Here is a 21,452-nt window from a genome sequence, read left to right on the forward strand (position 1 = left end):
TTATACTCTGACGTATGTATTTATGTTTCACCTCTACCCCGAAGCACTAAATTAACCTCTTTTCATTAAGAAAAAAGTTTAAAATAGTTCTTCATTTTTAACCTAAGCTAATTAGAGTTTTAATTAGAAATGAATTTTTCTCTAAATGAAGGACTATTTTAAACTTTTTTTTAAATGAAAAGAGGTTAATTTAGTGTCTCGGGGTAGAGGTGAAACATAAACACATACGTCAGGGTATAAATGAATTTTTTCCTAGTTCAGGATATAAACGAAAAAAAAGTTCAGGTGGGTGATTTTTAAATAATTAAGCCATAAAGTTATTAGAGATGTAAATTAGGTTATTGGAGATAGACCTTAGTATCCACAGAATTGTCAATTAATTTTTTATCAGAAGCAGCAGCAATTCTCAGAGTTGGATGAGAATTTTCATCAAACAGTTTAATAGCTTCAATATTACTTCCATACCTTATATACAAACTCAATACTCAAATGCATTCAACTATCATATAACTAATAAACCATTTTGGACATCAAAACTATGAATCAATTTATATCTCTTTAACAATGCAAACAACATTATAAACATAAAAACTCTCAATAAAACACATCTCAGCTAAACCCCCATCCCCCTTTTTCGTACTATTCTCAATCAACCCCGACTCACAAAAACTCCTACACTGATATCCTAAACCTCGCACAAATTCCATGAACAACCTCATTCTCACTCGAAGACAGACACCCTTAAAGAAAACTCCAAACAAACATACGAGGAACCAACCTTGCACACCTTAGTTTATTAAAAAAAACTCGAAAACGCATCACCAGGGGATAACTAAACTTAGCAACCCAGAAATGAGTGCAGGGAGACTCCAGATGGCTAATATATGTTGATTAAAGGCATTGCCAAATAGAACTTTGAATTATTTCCACTAATAAGAAGCATGTGCTACAAAATTCAATTCATACACTTTCAAATTATATCACATTGGGGAATTCATCTTTAGAGCCTGGAAATGATATCCTTCATTTATCTTAAAGAAAATAGTATCCTCTTCACTAAATACTATGAAATTGATTTTCATAAAAAAAATATCGGATAAACACCTTACCTTAATGCAGGCCATCTGCGCATACCAAGTCATGGGCATAAAAGCAAAAGACCGTAATACTATGCAACTCAAATCACAAAATGCTAGAACGTTTCTGTCTAAAACAAGAGAATACAAAGCTCACTACGCATTGGGAACAAAAAAAAATTAAAAAGTTAAAGGACACAACAAAAATAGATAACTTATGAGAAATTAGTTGCTTCACTTGAAGCACTTGGCATCCAAAAGTGCCTCTCCATCAAAAGGTTCAGCATCTTCAATCATCTGGCTGGCGCGCTCCTTTTGAGCTTCATCGGAGATGTCAACCTTTGTCCAGTTGAACAACTCCATGTCATAGCACTCGTCGATAATAAATTGAGGAACTTCTTGCCCACGGAAAAGCCATAATCCCTTCACCTTGTAAGGAGGATTTGTGCCGATTATAAGCATCTTACCAAAGGCATACTTGCGAGCCAAATCCATCCTTTGCAGGAATCCACCGACTTTGTTTAGAGTGACATATGACACGGTATTCTCCTCATCGTATTTGTAGTCACAGAACCATAGTGAATATCCCTCAGGGTCATACATATCCCAGAATCCTAGGGCACATCAGAAATAACAAACCATCAAAGATTATACTTCTGCCAGCGATTATAGCAAATGGAATGAACTACAAACAAACATGATAATCGAAAAGCAAGCAAGGGGAAATATACGAGTCATGAGATGAAAAAGATTACCTTTAATTGCAACCTCACGGAAGTTGGTCTTGGTGTTAGAGTAAAGCCTCTTCCACTCATCCAGTACCATCTTACTTGGAGGCAGTGAATCAAGAGGATTCTTAGCTTTGGGCTTTGGTGCCTCTACATCTTCCTCCTCATCTTCTTTGGGCTTTGGTGCCGCTTTCTCCTTTTTGGCTTCTTTCTTTGGTTCCTCCTTGGGCTTTGGTTTAGATTCTTTGGCAGGCTTCTTTGCAGACTCGACGGGAGGAACTGATTCAGTCTGCTTGACTTCACCGATAATGTTTTTGAAGTTTGGTTGGTTAACCATTGTCCAAAAGTATCTCTCGACATGAGGGAACTCTGAAGTAAAGCTCTTAATCATGAGACGATTAAATCCCAAATAAAGGTTGCATGTCATGATTATGTCAGCCAATGTAACAGAATGCCCAACCAAGAAGGTGTTTGAGGCAAGGTAAGTGTTTAAAGCACCCAATGCTCTCTTCAATGCAGCAATTGTAGCTTCCTCGGCCTTCATCCAGAAAGTTTCATAAGTCGGATAGCAATTGAATATACAAGAAATACAACACAAATAATTTTTCATAATCACATTTCTCGTTACTTAGTTTTAAAACCCAATAACTTTTCTTTTCTTTGATAACATCTCGTTAAGAAAATGAGTTTGAAGAATGTGTATATAAAACAATGAAGGGAAGAACAGTATAGCTTTATAAATAAGGTTTAAACATCAAGAAATTATTTCAATAACACGTGAAATTCAAAGAATTGTATGTGGAAATGAATTCAATAACCAATAAATAATAGCAAGTATTGAAAATACAATATAGCATACATGATAAGAAATAAATTTCTAAATACAAATCTGCCGAGGTATGGACATAAGAACAAAGACAAGGGCCTGACTTTTAAAATAAAGAGTGTACAGAATACCTACAGGATAAATTTGTACTACTGCAGTACATTCTCAAAATATGGATACGACTTCCTTGGAAACGAGATAAAGGTTGCACATATATAACATAAACAAATTTAAGAAAAAACATGTTTTGATACCTAAAGCAAATTCAAGTAATTTGAATCAGTCCATAAACTCTACAATGTCATCCTATGCAAATACATCAAGAAAAACAGGATGGAATTCATCTTTAAAATATGATCCGGACTCATTATCTTAATGAACGCAACATAACATTATTCACATTATTGATAAGAATTATGGTCTGCAAACGCCGAACACAAACAATTAAATAAACGAAACAATACAAAAAAACAAATGTGTGATAGAACTGCAACAGCCAGAAGGTAACTCACAGGAGGAAGATATGGTGCACGACCAATTCTGGGTTTAAACCAAGCTAGAAGATTGGCATCAATCTCTGATGCTGAAAAATCAATCCATTGCTCAATATGGGCCTAAAGACACAACCACACAAGAAACATAAGTATCACATAAGAAAGAAACACATCTTTATTCCAAAGAGTAGAGATGATAGCAACGAGTTTATCTAAAGATCTTACACAATCGATTGAGGAGGAACCACATAGTGGATTGTCATTCTTCAAGCGGGCAACTACATTAACAAACAAAAGACTAAAGCTTTAAATTCAATCATTCGAAAGACATCCGTAAATACATCATAAACAACATTAGAATCTCACCATAACGAGCGATAGCATTGCTCTCAAATACAGGTCCATCTGGAGTCTCCAAGACAGGAACCTGTAACATTAAGGAATTTCAAATAAGATTCTGTTTTCCAAAGACACAAAATTTGGTAAGACGACATGTATACCTTGCCAATAGGATTCATCTTGAGAAATTCAGGAGTCTTATTAGAGACACCCATCTCAAAATTCGCAGCTAGCTCAACTTTCACACCAGAGTACTCTGCTGCAATAAGTGCCTTGTAGGCATTTTTGTTATTGTTCGATGCGTGCAATACCTACAAACAATAACAGCATTGTAATGACAAAATTAGCAAGATATATAAACTATATAGCATCATTATCATCAACAATAACAGCAAACTTTCCAACTTCATTTTAATGAATTGAATATAAATCAAATTGCAACATCAATTTATATATCAAAGTCAAAACAATATCAATAGATTCGAATTTAAATCAAACTCACCAGAGCCATGGCTTAACGGAGCTCCAATTTCAGATCTGAAATAAAAACAAAACAAAATTAAATCATATAACAATTAAAACAGATTGATATAAAAAAGAAGCTAAAATCGGAGAAATGGCCGTACTGTTAGGGTTTGGAGCGATCTTCCGCGAGCTAAAGCACTGATACAGAGAGTTAGAAGTGACGGGAGCTGATGAGGTAAAGAGAGGTAAGCTTAAAGTGAATTAGGGTTTTTGTAGACTCCACAAAGGCCAAATTGGGTATCTCTTTATTTGTTTTTTTTTCTGTTTTTTTTTTAGAGGAAATTAGACTCAGCACTTGATTATCAAAAATAATTCCAAAAATACTTGAGCATCTTTTTTTTTTCTGTCAACACTTGATTTCACCTTTTTATTTCATCTAGCACTTGATTTCACCTTTTTATTTCATCCAGCACTTGATTTCACCTTTTTATTTCATCCAACACTTAACCCAACCTTTTTATTTCGTCCAACATTTAACTTCATTTTTTTATTCATCCAACATTTAACTCCATTTTTTTAAGATTTAGAATTTAGATTTTAGGATTTTAGGGGTTTAGGGTTTATGATTTTAGGGTTAGGGTTTAGCATGATTTAGGGTTTAAGGTTTAAGATTTGGGATATAGGGTTTAGCATGATTTAGGATTTAGGGTTTAGCATGATTTAGGGTTTAGGATTTAAGATTTAAAATTTAGGATTTAGGGTTTAGCATGTTTTAGGGTTTAGAGTTTGGAGTTTAGGGTTTAGGTTTTAGGGTTTAGGGTTTAGGCTTTAGCATGATTTAGGGTTTAAGGTTTAGTATAATTTAGGGTTTAGGGTTTAGAAAAATAAGATTTTAAGTGTTAGATTTAATGTTTTTATTAAATCAAGTGCTAGGTGCAATTTATTTTCTTTTGTAAGTATTGTCCGCAAATAAAAACGAACATAAGTATTTTTGAGATTATTTTAACAAAATCAAGTATTTTTCAACTTTTCCCTTTTTTTTATTCTTGGCATATTCTTATGGGTTGGGTTTATGGGTTTAAAATCTGGATCCAATAGTTACCCATTGTAAGCCCATATGTTGTGCAAAAAGGCTTTGTAACGATTTGTCGTTTACGATTCCCGACACAACAAAAAATATTTGACGATTTTAAAATTGAACAAATTATTCTAAAACCTTTCACGTTTATCATAATCCACAAAAAAATTGAACAAAAAATTTTTTTCAAGTGAAAAAAGTCAAATTTGATTTTGAGGGTGGAATTAAAACCCAAAGGTGCGAATTAGGGTGCAACTGACAAAATTGCAACGTCAGGGTGCAACTGAAAAGGGGCTAAAAGGTGAGGTTTTTTTTGGTGATTAAGCCTTTTATTAACTATAAGGCCCTTCTGTTAAAAATAAGTACTAAATCGTTAACTGAATGAAATGCGAGGTACCAAATCGTTTGAAAATGAGGTACCAAATCGTTTGCATAATTGAAATTAAGGTATCAAATCGTTTCTAAATTGAAATTAAGGTTTCGAATAGTTTGACAGTAAATTTTAAATTATGACAAACGTGAGGAGTTTTAGAGTAATTTGCTCTTTAAAATTTCATATGTCATTGTTATTATTTAAGGACCAAAATCTTGTGGTAACTAAAGATTTCGTCACTAGTTTTTTATTTTTTAATAGAGATAAATATATTAAACGGATAAGTGTTACAAAGATACCGAAGTATAAAAATAAAGGACAACTAAATCAGTGAATACTGGATTTCTTGGCCTGTTGCGCCCAATTATACGCTTCGGTATTTTGGTTACGCAGGACAAATAGAAATTTAGTTGATATGAAGGCTTGTTGAAGATATTAGATATCTTCGCAAATACTCTGTAGAAAAGCGATGTTGCAGTTTTTAGAGTTGATGATCGTTGATACTTGGAAAGTATCATCTTCAAATATAACTTTATTCACGCCCTTAGAATGAGCCTAATTCATTACTTCACAAAAATATTGAAATGTTGCTGAAAATTTACCTTTTGGTATATGATTCTCATCCTTTGCCATAATACCAATGAAACCTAGTTGTCCATTATTATCAACAGTCGCATCATAGTTTAATATTCTACTAAATTGTCCTTCCTCTGCCTGCTGCCACAGTTGCTTCCAATTAGATTTGGTGTATTGTGAAAGTAGAGATTAGTATTCTTTATAGCCAATATGTAATACAATGTAATAATCTGATTTGACTGGATAATTTCTATTTTGGTTATAATGCCAAATCAGCTTATCAAGGTGAGGCTAGTATGGAAGAGGCAGAGCTAAATTTTTTTTGCATCTTCCATGTGAAAAAAGTTGCATTACTAAATCAGATTTCCAATTCGTAGAGATTGGTCTATAAGCTCAACTATATATGTGGATATATTAATATTGCCTTTATAAGCTTAGCTATATATGTGGGCATACTCTCTCAAACTGCTCCCCCCACAAACCCTAAAGCTCCACCCGCCGCACATCTCATGGGAGGTGATTCTTTGACCAATTTTTGGTCAAAAATCACCTCCCCGCCTTTTAAATTTCTCTATCTTTCAATAAATAAATGGTATCCCCATATATCTATGTCTTTATCTTTTTATTCTCTTCTCCCTTATGGTTTCATCTACCCTATATGGGTTTTTATTCACCCTAAATGGGTCATTCTTCTTCAAATGGAAAGCTTTACAAGGTATTTGCTCTTGATTTCAACATGAAATCTTAACACTTATAATCCGAATTTTGCATCCTTCAATCGCTTGGTGGTTCTTTGTTTAGAAGCCGATCAGAACAAGCGCCGACAAAATTTGAATTTTCTTGTGTTTCCTTTTGCAAGATTAGTTTGTAAATTTAATTTTTACAGCTTGAATATTACTCCCGACGATATGTGTAAATCTAAGGATTTCTTGTTGTAATTTTTAGATTTATAAATTTATACCTATTTATCTAGATTTATTTTTAGATCTAGATTTTTGGTATTTTATTTTGGCTGACACATTATGTAGTCAAATAGCCTCTATATTGTAATTTTCTAGTCCCATTTACGTGGCTAGATTTGAGACTCTCGTAGTCGTTTTCTAATCTATAGATGAAACCATCTTCTGACAAAAAAAAAATATATGTGGGCATATTAATATTATTTGAAGTTAATCTTGGTGTGACTGGAAATTTACCCGGAAGCCATGGCTCAGTTTGACATCGTAAAGAGTTGACATTGTTGATTCACCAACGTAGACCCAGAAAAAAAAGTTCACGAACCCAAATTAAACTCCTCCATCCCCAAGATAGTCTCCCATTTAGTTGGCGTTGGAGGATTGTAGAGTTAGAAAAATATTCGCTTTGATAGACTTTCTATAAAAGGAATTTTACGTTTTGCATTATGCATTATGCGCTAGAATTGTTTTATCAAGAGAGTTTGATTGAATATTTTCTAAATCTTTAAAATCAAAACCACCTTCCCATTTTTTTACAGTATATTTTAGTCCATTAAATCCAACTTAGTTTACTTTCATTGTTCTTCTGATCCCACCAAAAGTATCTGATTACTTGATGGATATAATAGCATAAGAATTTTAGTAGGATAAAACACATCGTAGCATATATGGATATTATGGCCCTAATTTATTAATTTGTTGTTGTGTATGATGCTATGCGAGTTGCCACTCGCCACCAAATATGACTCCATATAAAATAATATATTGTCACAGATTAGTACATATCAAATTATTTTTATTTGAAAAATTTAAAATAATTTATCTAGAATAAAAATGAACTTATACACAATTTAACAAGAGACCAACAATTTAATTCATCAAATAAGAAAATACATAATAAAATACATGAAGATTGAACTACATAATGATGGGTGACATTTTATTTTGAAACATATTTGGCAGACTGAAAAAGAGCTCTAACAAAACCTAAATGTTTTTCTTTGGGAGGTAAGCTTTCCTTCACCACATCAATTTCATAAAGCTTTTGCATATAATTGCATAAATCTGGCAAGTTTTCTTTGGTGATAAACTCTATTTGCTTAACTTCTTGTCGAAGTTGGAACCAATAGACTATGAAAAATATAATAATATCTAAGAATCCGATGCGATCTCCTCCGAAAAAGTGTTTTCCCTTCAATTCCTTCTCAATAATTTTAAGATTCTCAATAAGTTCTTCATAAATCTGTTCTATTTCCTCCTCTTTTGCAGTTTTAAATTTGGTGCCAATTTGCACTATCTGCATAATAAATAAGATTCCAATGCAAATTAATTAGATCATAGGTATTATGAATAATTGATTCGCAAGTAGTCCAAACTATCACTTCATTTCAATTTGATAACCGAACTACGCTTCTTCTTTTTTCCGAAGGCTAAAAACTTTCATTGATAATAATAAAAATTACAAAGAGATTTTCAATAGAGATTTTCCGATGAAACATTAATACATGTCAATTAGTTTTTTCTTATTTGAACCATGCGTTAATGGGTTTTCCTAATTCCTTTTTAAAAACTTATCATATATGTATAATTTTATTTCAGCGGGAAATTTTTAGCCAAATTATATTCATGGTAAGTATGCAAAAAAAAATGAATAAAAAAATAATTTTTTTGATTATACTATTGGTTTTAAGAAATTTATTTTAATAATTGTCAAATATGTCCAATTAAATTATTTGAGAAGCCAGTAGCCAAATCTTTTCAAGAAAAAAGCAATCATTTGGTGGCTGCCATTTGAATAAAATTAAGTTTAATTGATTCAATTGAGTAGATTTAATTACAATTGAAATAAAAAAAATCATATCAGTTAATAATTAATAAATTAAACAATTTAGATAAAAAAATTATACAATTTAGTTAGAATTGATCAAAGCGGAAAATATTAATTTATACTTTCAAAATTATTATGTCAAAATTAAATGCACAATAGTATTAAAATTTACCTTTTCATCTACGAATTTAGCCCAAAAGCGAGACGTGGCTCTATCATAGTGATCTTTAGGCAAGATCGGATTATTTTTCCAAGTTTCTTCGATGTATTCGAGAATAACGAGCGATTCTGCAACTGGTTTTCCATTGTGTATCAGCACAGGAATTTTCTGATGAACTGGGTTTGAATTCAGAAGCAAAGAACTCTTGTTCGAGAGATCTTCTTCAATGTATTCATAGTGTATCCCTTTAAGCTTAAGTGCTAATTCTATTCTCTGACTAAATGGACTGGCCCATGCGCCAATTAGCTTCACTTCGTCTCCCATTTTTGACTAAATTTTAGTATATAACTTGATCACCAATAAAAAAAATGATGTATTATTTTAATTTTTTTTTCTATGTTTATGATCAATCTTTTATATAACTTGAAAAGATATTTCTTGATAGACAGGTTATGTTTTGTATAGTTTGTGTAATCCCCACTTGGTTGAATTCCAAAAAGTTTTTGTATAATTTGATGATCCCAAAGTCCAACTAGTCTTATTCTTGGAAGTTTCATTTTAAGCCCTACTTTTCAAATTTGATTTGAATATTATTTAAAAATTGATTCAATATTTTCTTAGTCGAATTTGAATCGAACTAAATGAGCTAATAACCGAATTTAATTTAACTTTAAAACTATTCGACTCGATAAACTCATTAATTTAATCAAATTTAGTGAAAAATTATTTAATTTAATTATATATTTATAATAATAGTTTTATTTTATATTAGAATTTAATTTATATTTCTTATAGAACTAATTAAGTTTAGTCAAGATCGGTTTTCAATTATTGTTTCGAGTTAAATTCAAATTTTTAAAGTAGAATTTAATCTAATTCGAGTTAAATATTGAACTTTAAATTTAGAATCAAATGAAATATGAATTTAATAGTATTTTGATCGGCACTAGACTCAGTTATAAATTAATCTAATATCTAATAAATGTAACTGTATGACAAGAATCTCAATTTTGTTCAAATTTTATCAATTATAATGTGTTTTTTAATTGTAGTTAAATCCATTCAACTATTTTGATTTATTTTATTTTAATTATAACTAAAATTAAAATCATTAATAATTAATAATTAAAGATTTAACTATAATGAAATTTTTTACTCGTGCCTTGTCATTATGCCTTACAAATTAAATTTTATGCTACTAGTTTGCTATGCACGTGCGCTTCACGTGGTTTACAATTTTATTATTTGTCATGATTTATATTCAAAATTATTAAACGTAATTTTTTAATTATATATGTATCGTGATTTTATATTTGAGATTATTGAATGTGTTTTTTTTTTTACATTTATCATTATTTATATTGGATACTATTTAAATATAACATTAAAAATTATAAATTAAATTAACAATATAAATTAATTAATACATGACCATACAAAAACATTAAAACATAAAATGGATAAGATTTTTAAGATCCATTTTCTGCAATCTCCAAATTTAACATAGGTATGTTCGTGAACCTATTTGATATTATTTATTAAAATTATACGCCTAGTTTATCTACTTATATTTTAGGTGTGATATAAATGATTAATAATATTGTATTTGTAATATAATATGTTAATATTTTAATATATTATTTATAACAAAAAATATAAAAATATAAATATAAATTTTATATAATAAATTATATATATATATATATATATATATATATATATATAAATTAAGATATGAATATTTAAAATTTATTGACTAATAATAATTCTATTTATATTTGAGATTATAGAGCATGATTGTTAAAATTTTATATTTGAAATTTTCGCACTTGATTTTATCTTTTTCATATTTATATAAATTAATAATATAAATAAACTAAAACGTACAGAAAAGATTGATGTTATTCATAAATTGCAATATAATATGTAGAGAATTTTTACTTTGATAAAAATGTTAGAGGTTGATTAGGATTATAAAAAAATTTAATAGGAAAAATTTATAAGTTATGAAGAGGATATGTTTGTCCATGAATATAAGTGATCTCCCCACTAATATCCTTTTATATACTAGTTTCGCATTACGTGCTATGCACGTGGCTCGTAACGTAACTCGTCAATGAACATATTAGTAAATTTATTATAATTATATTAATTTTTTATTTATAATTAATATTAAATTAGTTAAGAATTTTTATAAAAGTAAATATAATATATTCAATTATTAAATTTTTTCCATACTGAATTTTTATTAATAATATCTTTAAAAATAATAAGATAGAAATTTAAATAATATTATATTGACCAAATACAGTATTTTAATTTTGTAGTTCAATCAAACTGAAAGATAGATATTCCCACTAATTTGGAGACAATTTAGTTATTTTTTAAATACTAAAAACTCTGAACAAACTATTATGAACCTTAAAACCTCTCCCAACTTTGTGGAGTTTCTCTCTCCTGCCTAGGGTTTCCCAGGATTAGGGTTTACTGTCTTCTTTTTTGAAGTTTTTTTCGGTTTTTGTCCGATTTTTTACGTCCTGTACGTTTCCGATTACTTTGGTGTGTTTCTCTTCGTGTGAACGGAGATGGAAGAAGGGCTAGTGAACGCGTGCGCTCAGCTCCGGTTAACTGACGAGGAACAAACGGCTATAAACCTTGAAGATGTTGTTGATGACGTGATAGAGGAAAAGTCAGAGCTGTGCTTGGTGGGCAAGCTGCTGACAAAAAAGCCTTACAATTTAAATCATATGAAAAACGCTCTAGCTAGCGCTTGGCGATTGGCGAAGGGCTTTAACCTGAGAGATGTGGGAGATAATCTATTTATTTGTGAGTTCTATGCGAAGATGGACAAGTCAAGAATTCTCCGTGAAGGTCCATGGCACTTTGACAAGCAATTGATTTTGTTCGAACCCTTAAACGGAAATATGCAACCCAATAATCACATATTGACAGGATGCGCGGTGTGGGTACGCATATATGATCTTCCCCTGAACTGTAGGGGGAAAGCGGCAGTAAGCAAAATAGGGGCTAGAATAGGAAGAATTGTGGAATGGGACGATGAAGAAGGGAAAGAGTGGAACCGATCTAGCAGAATCCGTGTTTCTATAGATACATCTAAACCCCTTATGAGGGGCATGAAAGTGATAAATCCGCTCGGCGAACAATGTTGGATCTCTTTTAAATATGAGAGAATCCAAAACTTCTGCTATTGGTGTGGATTGCTAGACCATATGGAAGTGGACTGTGAAGACAAGCCAGAGATTGCTGAGGTCTCAGAGTGGCCGTATGGTCCTGGTTTAAGGGCTACACCTCGTCGGAGGAAACTTATGGGTAGTAGAAGGCCTTTGGGGAGAGAGAATAGTAGTCAGATGGAACAACCGAGTACAACATCGTCAAATAGGTCGAAGAGGGAGAATGCCAGACGAAATTTGAATTTTGATGTTGAAAATTCTGATGAGGAAGAGGAAGTGAATGATGCGATTTTGACCAAGATTGGGACTGACGTAGTGCATGGAACGGATGTGGTTGAGGAGACTCATGCGGTAGTTAATGAAATCAATGGAGGGTTGGAGGGATTTGTAGAAGTTAGTGTTAATCAGGGTCATGTTGATATAATGGGAAAACAGCCGGCTGTCAAATGCAATGTTCATAAGGATATCCAAAAGGAGAGCAGTGGAAAGAAGAGGACCTGGATTCGTAATAAATCAGGGCGTAAGGGGGATAAGGAAAGGAAGAAGGGAGATGGAAGGGTGGTTTCTACCAAACGAAATCACGACTTGATTCAGGAGGCACATGATTCGGTTAATTTGTTCTCGAAGAGAGGTAGAGATGGGTTATCGGATCAGTTTGGTAACATTGAGATATCGGTGGAGACTGCTGAGCAGTCCCGCCGGATGCAATGAAAATATTAAGTTGGAACCTCCAAGGAGCGGGGAATCCTTGGACGGTACGGGCGCTCAAATTTTTAATTCAATCTAATTCCCCGAATATTTTCTTTTTAATGGAAACTAAACTCTCCCGTGGTGAGTTTGATATTATTTGTAGAAGTTTTATGACGTTTAATTCGTTTATTGTTGACTCTAATGGTAGACGAGGAGGTATGGCTCTTTTTTGGAACAATAATCTGGATGTTAGGATTAATGATTATTCGGCTAATCATATTGATTTTTCTGTGACGGATATGGTGCTGGATTCAACTTGGAAGGGTCTGGGTGTCTATGGTTGGCCAGAAGGGAACAATAAACACCTTACATGTGACTTGATGAAACGTTTATGTGAGGATAAGAGCTGCCCGACTCTTATGTTTGGGGATTTCAACTTGTTCTTGTATAACAATGAGAAACTGGGTGGTAGAATCCGAGATCAGAAGGAACTTATCGAGTTTCGATCTACTATCGAGGAGTGTGGTGTGGCGGATATGGGTTTTGAGGGTAGTGCGTTTACATGGACAAATAGGCGATCCGGAGATCATCTAATCCAAGTGAGGCTGGACAGATTTTTCTCTAACTCTAAATGGCAGGATATGTATACGGATTGGCAAGTTTCTCATCTTTCAAGAATTCAATCGGACCACTGCCCTATTATTCTATGTACTAAAGTGGAGTCTCAAAAAACCGTTCCTAAACCTTTTCGGTTTGAACAGTTCTGGATGAGGCATGCGGGCTTTGAAGAGTGTGTGACTCAAGCTTGGGAAAATGGCTACAACAGCAGCAATTTAATGGAAAAATTACGTGAATGTGGATCTAGGATGAAGGACTGGGCCTATCACAATCTGGGTAGTGTCAGGAAAACAATCAAGAAGAAATCTGAGGAGTTGAAGATTTTGCAAGAAAGGGGGGAGATGAGACGCAAAATGGAGATGTTGTGCTTCAGGCCGAATTAAATGAATTGCTGCTTCGTGAGGAGATGTTGTGGAAACAAAGGTCGAGAGCGGATTGGTTACAAAGTGGCGATCGAAACACTAAATTTTTTCACCAAAAGGCTTCAAACCGAAAAAAGAATAATTCGATTCTCCGCATTAAAGATGAAGCAGATTGTTGGCAAGTGGGGGAAGGTATTAAACGTGTGGCTATCAACTATTTTCAGCATCTGTTTGCAACGTTGAGGCCTTCAGATCAGGATAGTGTGGTCAGCTGCATTAATTTGGCGATTTCTGATTCCCAGGCAGCCGATATTAATTTGCCTTATTGCTCGGAGGAAATCACGCAAGCTCTGAAGCAAATGGGAGCTTCTAAGGCCCCTGGCCCAGACGGTATGTCAGCTATGTTTTATAAGTCGTATTGGAGAGTGGTGGGTTCGGATGTGGTTAAATGTGTCCTTAATTTCATGGAAAATGGTGTGATGCCTGATGGTATGAACCATACAAATATTGTGCTAATTCCAAAAGTTGCTAAACCAACTTCCATGAAAGACTTTCGACCAATTAGTTTATGTAATGTTGTGTACAAACTAATTTCGAAGATTCTAGCCAATAGACTTAAGCGGGTTCTTGATAATGTCATCCATGAGTCGCAGAGTGTGTTTGTTCCAGGGCGCCTCATTACGGATAACGCGCTTGTAGCTTTTGAAATGTTCCACTCGATGGCGAAACGGTCGAAGGGTAAGCGGGGAACAGTGGCGATCAAACTCGACATGAGTAAAGCCTACGACAGAGTGGAGTGGTCGTTTGTGGAAGGAGTTATGAGGAAAATGTGTTTTCCTGAACACTTTATTCGGTTAATTATGACCTGTGTCAAAACGGTATCCTTTTCGGTCATGATTAATGGGCAGCCACATGGGTTAATCTCTCCGCAACGCGGTTTAAGACAAGGAGACCCGCTTTCGCCTTATTTGTTTCTTTTGTGTTCTGAAGGTTTTTCAGCTTTGCTTCGTAGGGGAGTTGAGAATGGTTCTTTGTCGGGTAGCAAGGTTTGTAGGGGTGGTCCGTATATAAACCACTTATTCTTCGCGGATGATAGCATATTATTTGCAAAAGCAACCACTAGGGAATGTATGTACTTAAAGGAGACAATTAATAGATACGAAAAGGCTTCGGGTCAGTTAGTCAATTTTGAAAAATCTGAATTGATGTTCAGTTCGGGTATTCCTCGTCAGAGCCGTGATGTTATAGGCACTATTCTGGAGGTGCGAGAGGTAGATCATTTCCAGAAATATCTTGGGATGCCAACGATGATTAGAAGAGCAAGAAAGCCGATTTTCTCTTTCCTTCGGGATAGACTTCACAAGAGAATAGCGGGTTGGAAGGAGAACTTTTTATCAAAGGCCGGGAGAGAGGTGTTGATCAAGTCGATAGCCCAATCCATCCCTACGTACATAATGAGTTGTTTTGCCTTACCCATTTCGTTCTGCTACGAGTTGCAAAGTTCCACGGCAAGGTTCTTTTGGAGTGGGTCGGATGATAAACGAAAGATTCCGTGGGTTAGTTGGGAAAAAGTGTGCAAAGCGAAGAAACATGGAGGTCTTGGATTCAGAAATCTTAGAGCTTTCAATCTAGCGATGTTGGCAAAACAAGTTTGGAGGTTGCATCAACATCCGGATTCTCTATGTGGGCAAGTTTTCCGTTCAAAGTACTACCCAAACTCTGATGTTCTTAGTGCTTCTATTGGGCGGAGATCAAGCTATGTCTGGCAAAGTTTTATTGAAGGGCGCAAAGTGTTGACTTCGGGACTGGCCTGGCGAATTGGTAATGGCAGTTCTATCCGAGCTAAAAGTGATAATTGGATCACGAATGCTCGATATATGAAACCGTTAGGTGCTTCTATCCCTGATGATGATTGTCGGGTAAGTTACTTTATTGATGAGGTGAACAAAGGTTGGGATGTTGCTCGTGTTAAACAAGTTTTCTCAGAAACTGATTCGATGAACATATTGCAATTACCCATATCACGTCGCCTGCCACCGGACAAGATTTTCTGGCCTCATACAAAGATGGGTATTTTTACTGTCAAATCAGCGTATTATGTTGCTGTGAATATGGCTCGTTGTAATGAAGTTGGCTCATCAAATGATAATGGGTGTGATGACTTATGGAAGAATATATGGAAGGTTCCTATCCCGGCGAAGGTCAAGCATTTTCTTTGGCGGATCAGCTGATAGGAGTGAAATACTCCTATCTTTAGGATGTCTTTTCGTATGCTTTTATGTGTTGTCACCCCGCTTTTATATGGAATTGATTAGCTTATAGAGGGTGTTTATGTTTCAGGGAATCAAGAGCATTACGAAGAGTTTTGAGGCCGAAATAGTGGAAATTGAGCGGAAGCGAAAGCCGGAGGCAAAAGAAGCAAATCCTCCCCCTTCTGAAGAGGTGTCTCGAATCGAGACATCCCACTTAAATGGGTGTCTCGAATCGAGACACAAGTTTTTTATAAGCAGATTGTTCTGCTTAGTGTGTCTCGAATCGAGACACACTCATAAGTTGAGTGTCTCGATTCGAGACCACAGTAATTGAGGGAGCTCAGATTTCTTGGATTCTTTCCCTATTGGGCCAAACATTCTAGATGGGTTGTATTTTTATTCCCTATTTTGGGTAGTACTATATAAGGGTACCTTATTTTCCCTTTTTAGGGTTATGCACTAGATTTAGATTTGTAGCCCCCATTTCCTATTACTATTCTCAGATTTTTAGATACAATTGTTCTTAGCTTTAATTCCAGATTCTTGTTCTTAACTTTGGTGATTAATGCAAGATTATTATTATTCAAGCTTCATTATTATAGTTATTGTTGAATGTTTTTCTTCTACTTATTAAAGGTAATCTTTCTACATCTTAATAGTATGTTTAATTCTTGTTTAATTATTGCTTTAGTTTTGATAATGGCTAGCTAAACTCCTTGTTTGGGGGTTGTTGATGATTGCCATGATTAGTTGAATAGTTGATTAGGGTTGATTTGTGTTGGGAGTTTGTTGTGATTATTGGGGCTTAATGCTTAGATTAACTTGATCTATTAATCTATGTTTAGAGACTAGTTAATTAGGCGAGAGTCAATTAATTAGACGGACTTAGTTGATCACAAACCTAAAATCTAATCACGCTAGGGCGGTTTAGGGATTAGGTGGTTAGAAGTTAGCTTCGCGATTGGATTAGATTGACATTGTTGACTTCTAATTACGCGAGAGCGATTTAGACGTCAACTTGATAATCTAATCTCAATTAGACCTAATTGCGGACTCGAGAGAGCGGATTAGGCAATCTAGAAAAACTTGACCCGAGCCGATAACACTATTATACCCAATTTTCTAGGATTCGTTAGTGGCATGATTTAACAACCTCTAGACGCTTTTTCCTATTGTTATTCCCGTTTATTAATTAATTGCTTTAGTTTTTAATTGCTTAAAGTGTGATTCACTAGTTTTAAATTCCATAGTCATTACTATAATTCCAATTGATCGTTGCTTTCCGAATTGAATTTCCATTTACATATTCGCTCACTTTAAACCTCTTGTCTTCGTGGGATCGATTCCGTATTTCCGGATTACTACAAGTTAGTATTTTTGCTAACAAGTTTTTGGCGCCGTTGCCGGGGACAAGGTTGCGTTTAATTGATTGAAAGTATTGTGAAATTCGGTCGAGTTAGCGTTATTTTCTGTTTTTGGTTTATTGTTATTAATTATCTTTCGTGGTTTACACTCGGTTTTCTTGTTTGTGTTTGTGTAGGGAATTTGATTTTTGTGTATGCACAATACGCGACGAGCAAATCTACCACTAGAACCGTTCCAAGATAACCTCGGTAACTACGAAAGAGGTGTAAGAAGAAGAGCCCGTATACCCGAAGTTATGAATAACGAGGGAAACAATTATGATGAAGAGGGGAGGTTCAATCCTCTAATGGATGGAGGGGAACAACAATATCCACCCGCTCCTCCATTAGGGAATGTGAACCGACCAAGGCAACAAGACCACCCAAGGGATGATCGACCCCAAGCGCACGCACAAGTGCCAAACCAACAAAGACAAACTTTGGGTGAGTTTTTCTTGCCGGATGTGGACAATGCAACTTTTGGATGCTTCGCAATGCCGGTTCAAGCGGCAACTTTTGAGATCAAGCCGAGTACCATTCAACTTTTGGAAAATCGTTGTGCCTTCTTTGGGTTGAGTCATGAGGATCCTAATGAGCATATCGCCAAGTTTTTGGGTGTTCTAAACACATTCAAGCTTCATGGGATAACGGCGGACCAAATTAAACTTCGGATGTTTCCTTTTTCCTTGAGGGACAAGGCTAGCATTTGGTTGCATTCTCTACCTAATGAGTCCATTCACAATTGGAGGGAGTTGGCTCAAGCCTTCCTTAACAAATATTTCCCTCATGGCAAGACTACAAAGTTGACTAAAGACATACTTGAGTTTGTCCAATTTGAAGGAGAATCACTTCATGAAGCATGGGAGCGGTTCAAGGATTTACAACGAAGTGTACCCCATCATCGGCTCAATAGAGAGCATGTTATACAAATCTTCTATGATGGGACGAATGTCACTACCCGAGCTACTATCGATGCGGCTTCGGGGGGTTCACTTATGCAAAAGACCTATGAGGAAGCTCTTGAATTGGTGGAGAAATTGGCCGTGGTTAGTAGTACTTGGGGTCCTATGGAAAGAAGAGCGCCACCTACTCAAAAGTCACTCATGACTCTTGATCAAGTGAGGGAGATGGAGTCCATCAAAGCCGCAAATGCTTCGCTTCAAGCTCAAGTGGATGCTCTCAAGAAACAAGTCGCTCCGATGCAAAGAAACGCTCCGGTGGCTTATGTGCAAGTAGGTTGTGAATTTTGTGGTGATTTTGGCCATTCGGGAGGAGAATGCCTAGTTACGGGTCAAGCCTTGAGTGAGCAAGTCAACTACATCGGGGGACAAAGGCAAGCTAATGACCCCTACTCTAACACCTACAACCCCGGATGGAGGAATCATCCAAACTTCGGGTGGAGAAATCAAGAAGGGCAAGGCAATGCTCAAGGGCCTAATCAAGCGGGTCCAAGCTTCCAAGGTGGAAATAGACCTCCCCAACAACAAGGAAACTACCATCACAATCAAGGTCATGGCAACAATGCGGGCGCTAGACCTCAACATCCTCCCGGGTTTCAACCTCAAAGAAACATGGATGAAGGGAATATGCTTGCTAAGTTGATGGATGAGCTTAGAGAGATGAAGCAACTTCAAAAGAATCAAGCCGCCACTAATCAAATGCTTGAGACCCAAATCTCTCAACTTGCTATCAATCTTCAAGGTAGACCACAAGGGGGATTGCCATCTACTACGGAGAACAACCCCAGAGAACATGTTAAGGCGGTAGAGCTCCGAAGCGGGAGAACTCTTGAGAAAGCCAACGGAAAGAGGCAAGTTGTCGAGGAGGATGAGCCTCAAGTGGTAATTGACATAGCAAGTTCAAGTCAAGAGTTGCCAAAGGAATGTGAGGAAGTGGTTGTCGAGGTTGAAGAGCCCTATGTGAGGCCGCCACCACCTCCACCGTTTGTACCACCGGTGCCATTCCCAAGCCGGTTGAGGAAAGCTCAAGGGAACGAAAAATTTCACAAGTTCCTTGAGATTTTCAAGAAATTGCAAATCAATCTAAGCTTGGCGGATGCACTTCGGGAGATGCCCCAATATGCAAAATTCTTGAAAGACATAATTATGAACAAGCGTAGTTGGGAGCAAGGTGGGACAATACCGCTCACGGAGCATTGTAGTTCAATAATCCAAAGCAATTTACCGACAAAGCTTAAAGATCCAGGGAGTTTTTCTATACCTTGTACCATAGGAAATATGAATGCTATAAATTGTTTGTGTGATCTTGGGGCAAGTATTAACTTGATGCCATTGTTTCTTTTTAGGTCTTTATTTGGTGATCAACCGGTAAAGCGCACCTCGATGGTATTGCAACTTGCCGATCACTCTCTCAAAAAGCCGTATGGGATAGTGGAAGACGTACTCGTTAAAGTGGATAAATTCATCTTTCCGGTGGATTTTGTGATCTTAGACTATGCGGTGGATAAAGAATGTCCTATGATTCTCGGTCGCCCTTTTATGAACACCGGGCGTGCTCTCATCGATGTTCACGCCGGCAAGCTCACCTTGAGAATTGATGAGGAAAGTGTGGAGTTTGATATGAAGAGAGTGATGCGGAATGCCATCGAGGAGGAAGATTGCATGAGAATCGATTTGGTTGATGAACTTGTGAGGGATACTCTTGAAGCGAGTGTGGAAGAGTTTAATCAAGACGGAGTGACGGAAAATCAATTTCTGGGTTCCCTACATGAGTGTCTCGAATCGAGACACCCAACTAAAGAGAGTGTCTCGAATCGAGACACTAATGAAAAGGGAGCAGAAGCTTCCTATGGTGCTGTCTCGATTCGAGACAGTCCCATAAGTAGACTGTCTCGAATCGAGACAAGAGCAAAAGGAGGGGACCCAAATTTTTCTGAAATTTCGAAAGTCACCTTCCATTCCGATAATCCGAGTGATGAGTATTCCGAGGAGGATGAACCTAAGCCGGAGAATTTGAACAAGAGTAGTGGTGTGACTCCACCATCTTCCGAGGTGCCACCACAAGTTGAGTTGAAGCCACTTCCATCTCATCTCCGGTATACCTTTATTGGGGAGAATGAGACTTTGCCAATAATCATCTCGAACAAGCTTTCTAAGGAACAAGAGAGGAGGGTGGTACAAGTGGTGAAGGAACATGTATTAGCAATAGGGTGGCAAATCTCCGACATTCGTGGAATAAGTCCTCAAATTGTGATGCATAAGATCAATCTCGAAGATGAGTCAAAGAAGTCGGCTCAAAGGCAACGAAGATTGAATCCGAATATGAAGGAGGTAGTGCACAAAGAAATTGTTAAGCTCCTCGACGCCGGAATAATCTACCCTATTTCGGATAGTGAGTGGGTAAGCCCAATCCAATGTGTCCCTAAGAAGGGCGGTATGACAATGGTGGAGAATGAAAAAGGAGAACAAATATCCACAAGGACGGTAACCGGTTGGCGAGTATGCATCGATTATCGGAAGCTCAACGAGGTAACCCGAAAGGATCACTTTCCGCTACCATTTATCGATCAAATGTTAGAGAGGGTAGCGGGACACAAATTCTACTGTTTCCTTGATGGGTACTCCGGGTACAATCAAATATTAATTCTCCCGGAAGATCAAGAGAAGACGACCTTCACATGCCCCTACGGTACCTTTGCATATCGGCGAATGCCCTTCGGACTATGCAACGCACCCGCCACATTTCAAAGATGTATGACCTCAATCTTTAACGACATGATTGAGGATATTATGGAGGTGTTCATGGACGATTTCTCCGTGTTTGGCGATTCATTTGATGGTTGTCTAGCGAACTTAAGGCGGGTTCTAGCAAGGTGTGTTGAGACAAACTTGGTGCTAAATTGGGAAAAGTGCCACTTTATGGTGGATGAAGGCATTGTACTCGGGCATAGGATATCGGAAGCGGGAATTGAAGTGGATAGGGCAAAAACAGAGGTTATTGAAAAATTAGTAGCTCCGGCTACGGTCAAAGGAGTTCGGGCATTTTTAGGCCATGCGGGCTTCTACCGGCGATTCATT

The 21,452-nt window shown here is 36.0% G+C and overlaps 2 protein-coding genes across 2 annotated transcripts; both read right to left on the reverse strand.

Moving 5' to 3' along the window:
* Window positions 1–1,147: 1,147 nt before the first annotated feature.
* On the reverse strand, window positions 1,148–4,219 carry LOC126686925 (elongation factor 1-gamma-like). Its single transcript, XM_050381230.2, has 8 exons — window positions 4,090–4,219; window positions 3,966–4,000; window positions 3,625–3,774; window positions 3,491–3,551; window positions 3,350–3,402; window positions 3,143–3,244; window positions 1,832–2,342; window positions 1,148–1,690 (listed from the first exon to the last, which is right to left on the reverse strand). Exons 2-8 carry the CDS (start codon window positions 3,972–3,974, stop codon window positions 1,311–1,313), a joined length of 1,266 nt encoding a protein of 421 aa, XP_050237187.1. The 5' UTR covers window positions 3,975–4,000; window positions 4,090–4,219; the 3' UTR covers window positions 1,148–1,310.
* Window positions 4,220–7,761: 3,542 nt separating this feature from the next.
* On the reverse strand, window positions 7,762–9,349 carry LOC126686931 (glutathione S-transferase U7-like). The gene is made up of 2 exons (XM_050381236.2): window positions 8,912–9,349; window positions 7,762–8,208 (listed from the first exon to the last, which is right to left on the reverse strand). The coding sequence occupies exons 1-2, from the start codon at window positions 9,221–9,223 to the stop codon at window positions 7,852–7,854; spliced, it is 669 nt and encodes a 222-aa protein (XP_050237193.1). The 5' UTR covers window positions 9,224–9,349; the 3' UTR covers window positions 7,762–7,851.
* Window positions 9,350–21,452: the final 12,103 nt, after the last annotated feature.

Source organism: Mercurialis annua, linkage group LG6, assembly GCF_937616625.2.
Source record: "Mercurialis annua linkage group LG6, ddMerAnnu1.2, whole genome shotgun sequence".
In the NCBI taxonomy this organism is placed as follows: Eukaryota; Viridiplantae; Streptophyta; class Magnoliopsida; order Malpighiales; family Euphorbiaceae; genus Mercurialis; species Mercurialis annua.

What these genes read in the sequence shown, in the direction of transcription:
- LOC126686931 (XM_050381236.2), bottom strand. Translation starts at nt 9,223, where the DNA reads ATGGGAGACGAAGTGAAGCTAATTGGCGCATGGGCCAGTCCATTTAGT. An exon ending in CTAAATTCGTAGATGAAAAG is followed by an intron (nt 8,209 to 8,911) that starts GTAAATTTTAAT and finishes TTTATTATGCAG; the next exon opens with ATAGTGCAAATTGGCACCAA.
- LOC126686925 (XM_050381230.2), bottom strand. An exon ending in GTGCACCATATCTTCCTCCT is followed by an intron (nt 2,343 to 3,142) that starts GTGAGTTACCTT and finishes TTCTGGATGAAG; the next exon opens with GCCGAGGAAGCTACAATTGC. An exon ending in CCGTGAGGTTGCAATTAAAG is followed by an intron (nt 1,691 to 1,831) that starts GTAATCTTTTTC and finishes GATGTGCCCTAG; the next exon opens with GATTCTGGGATATGTATGAC.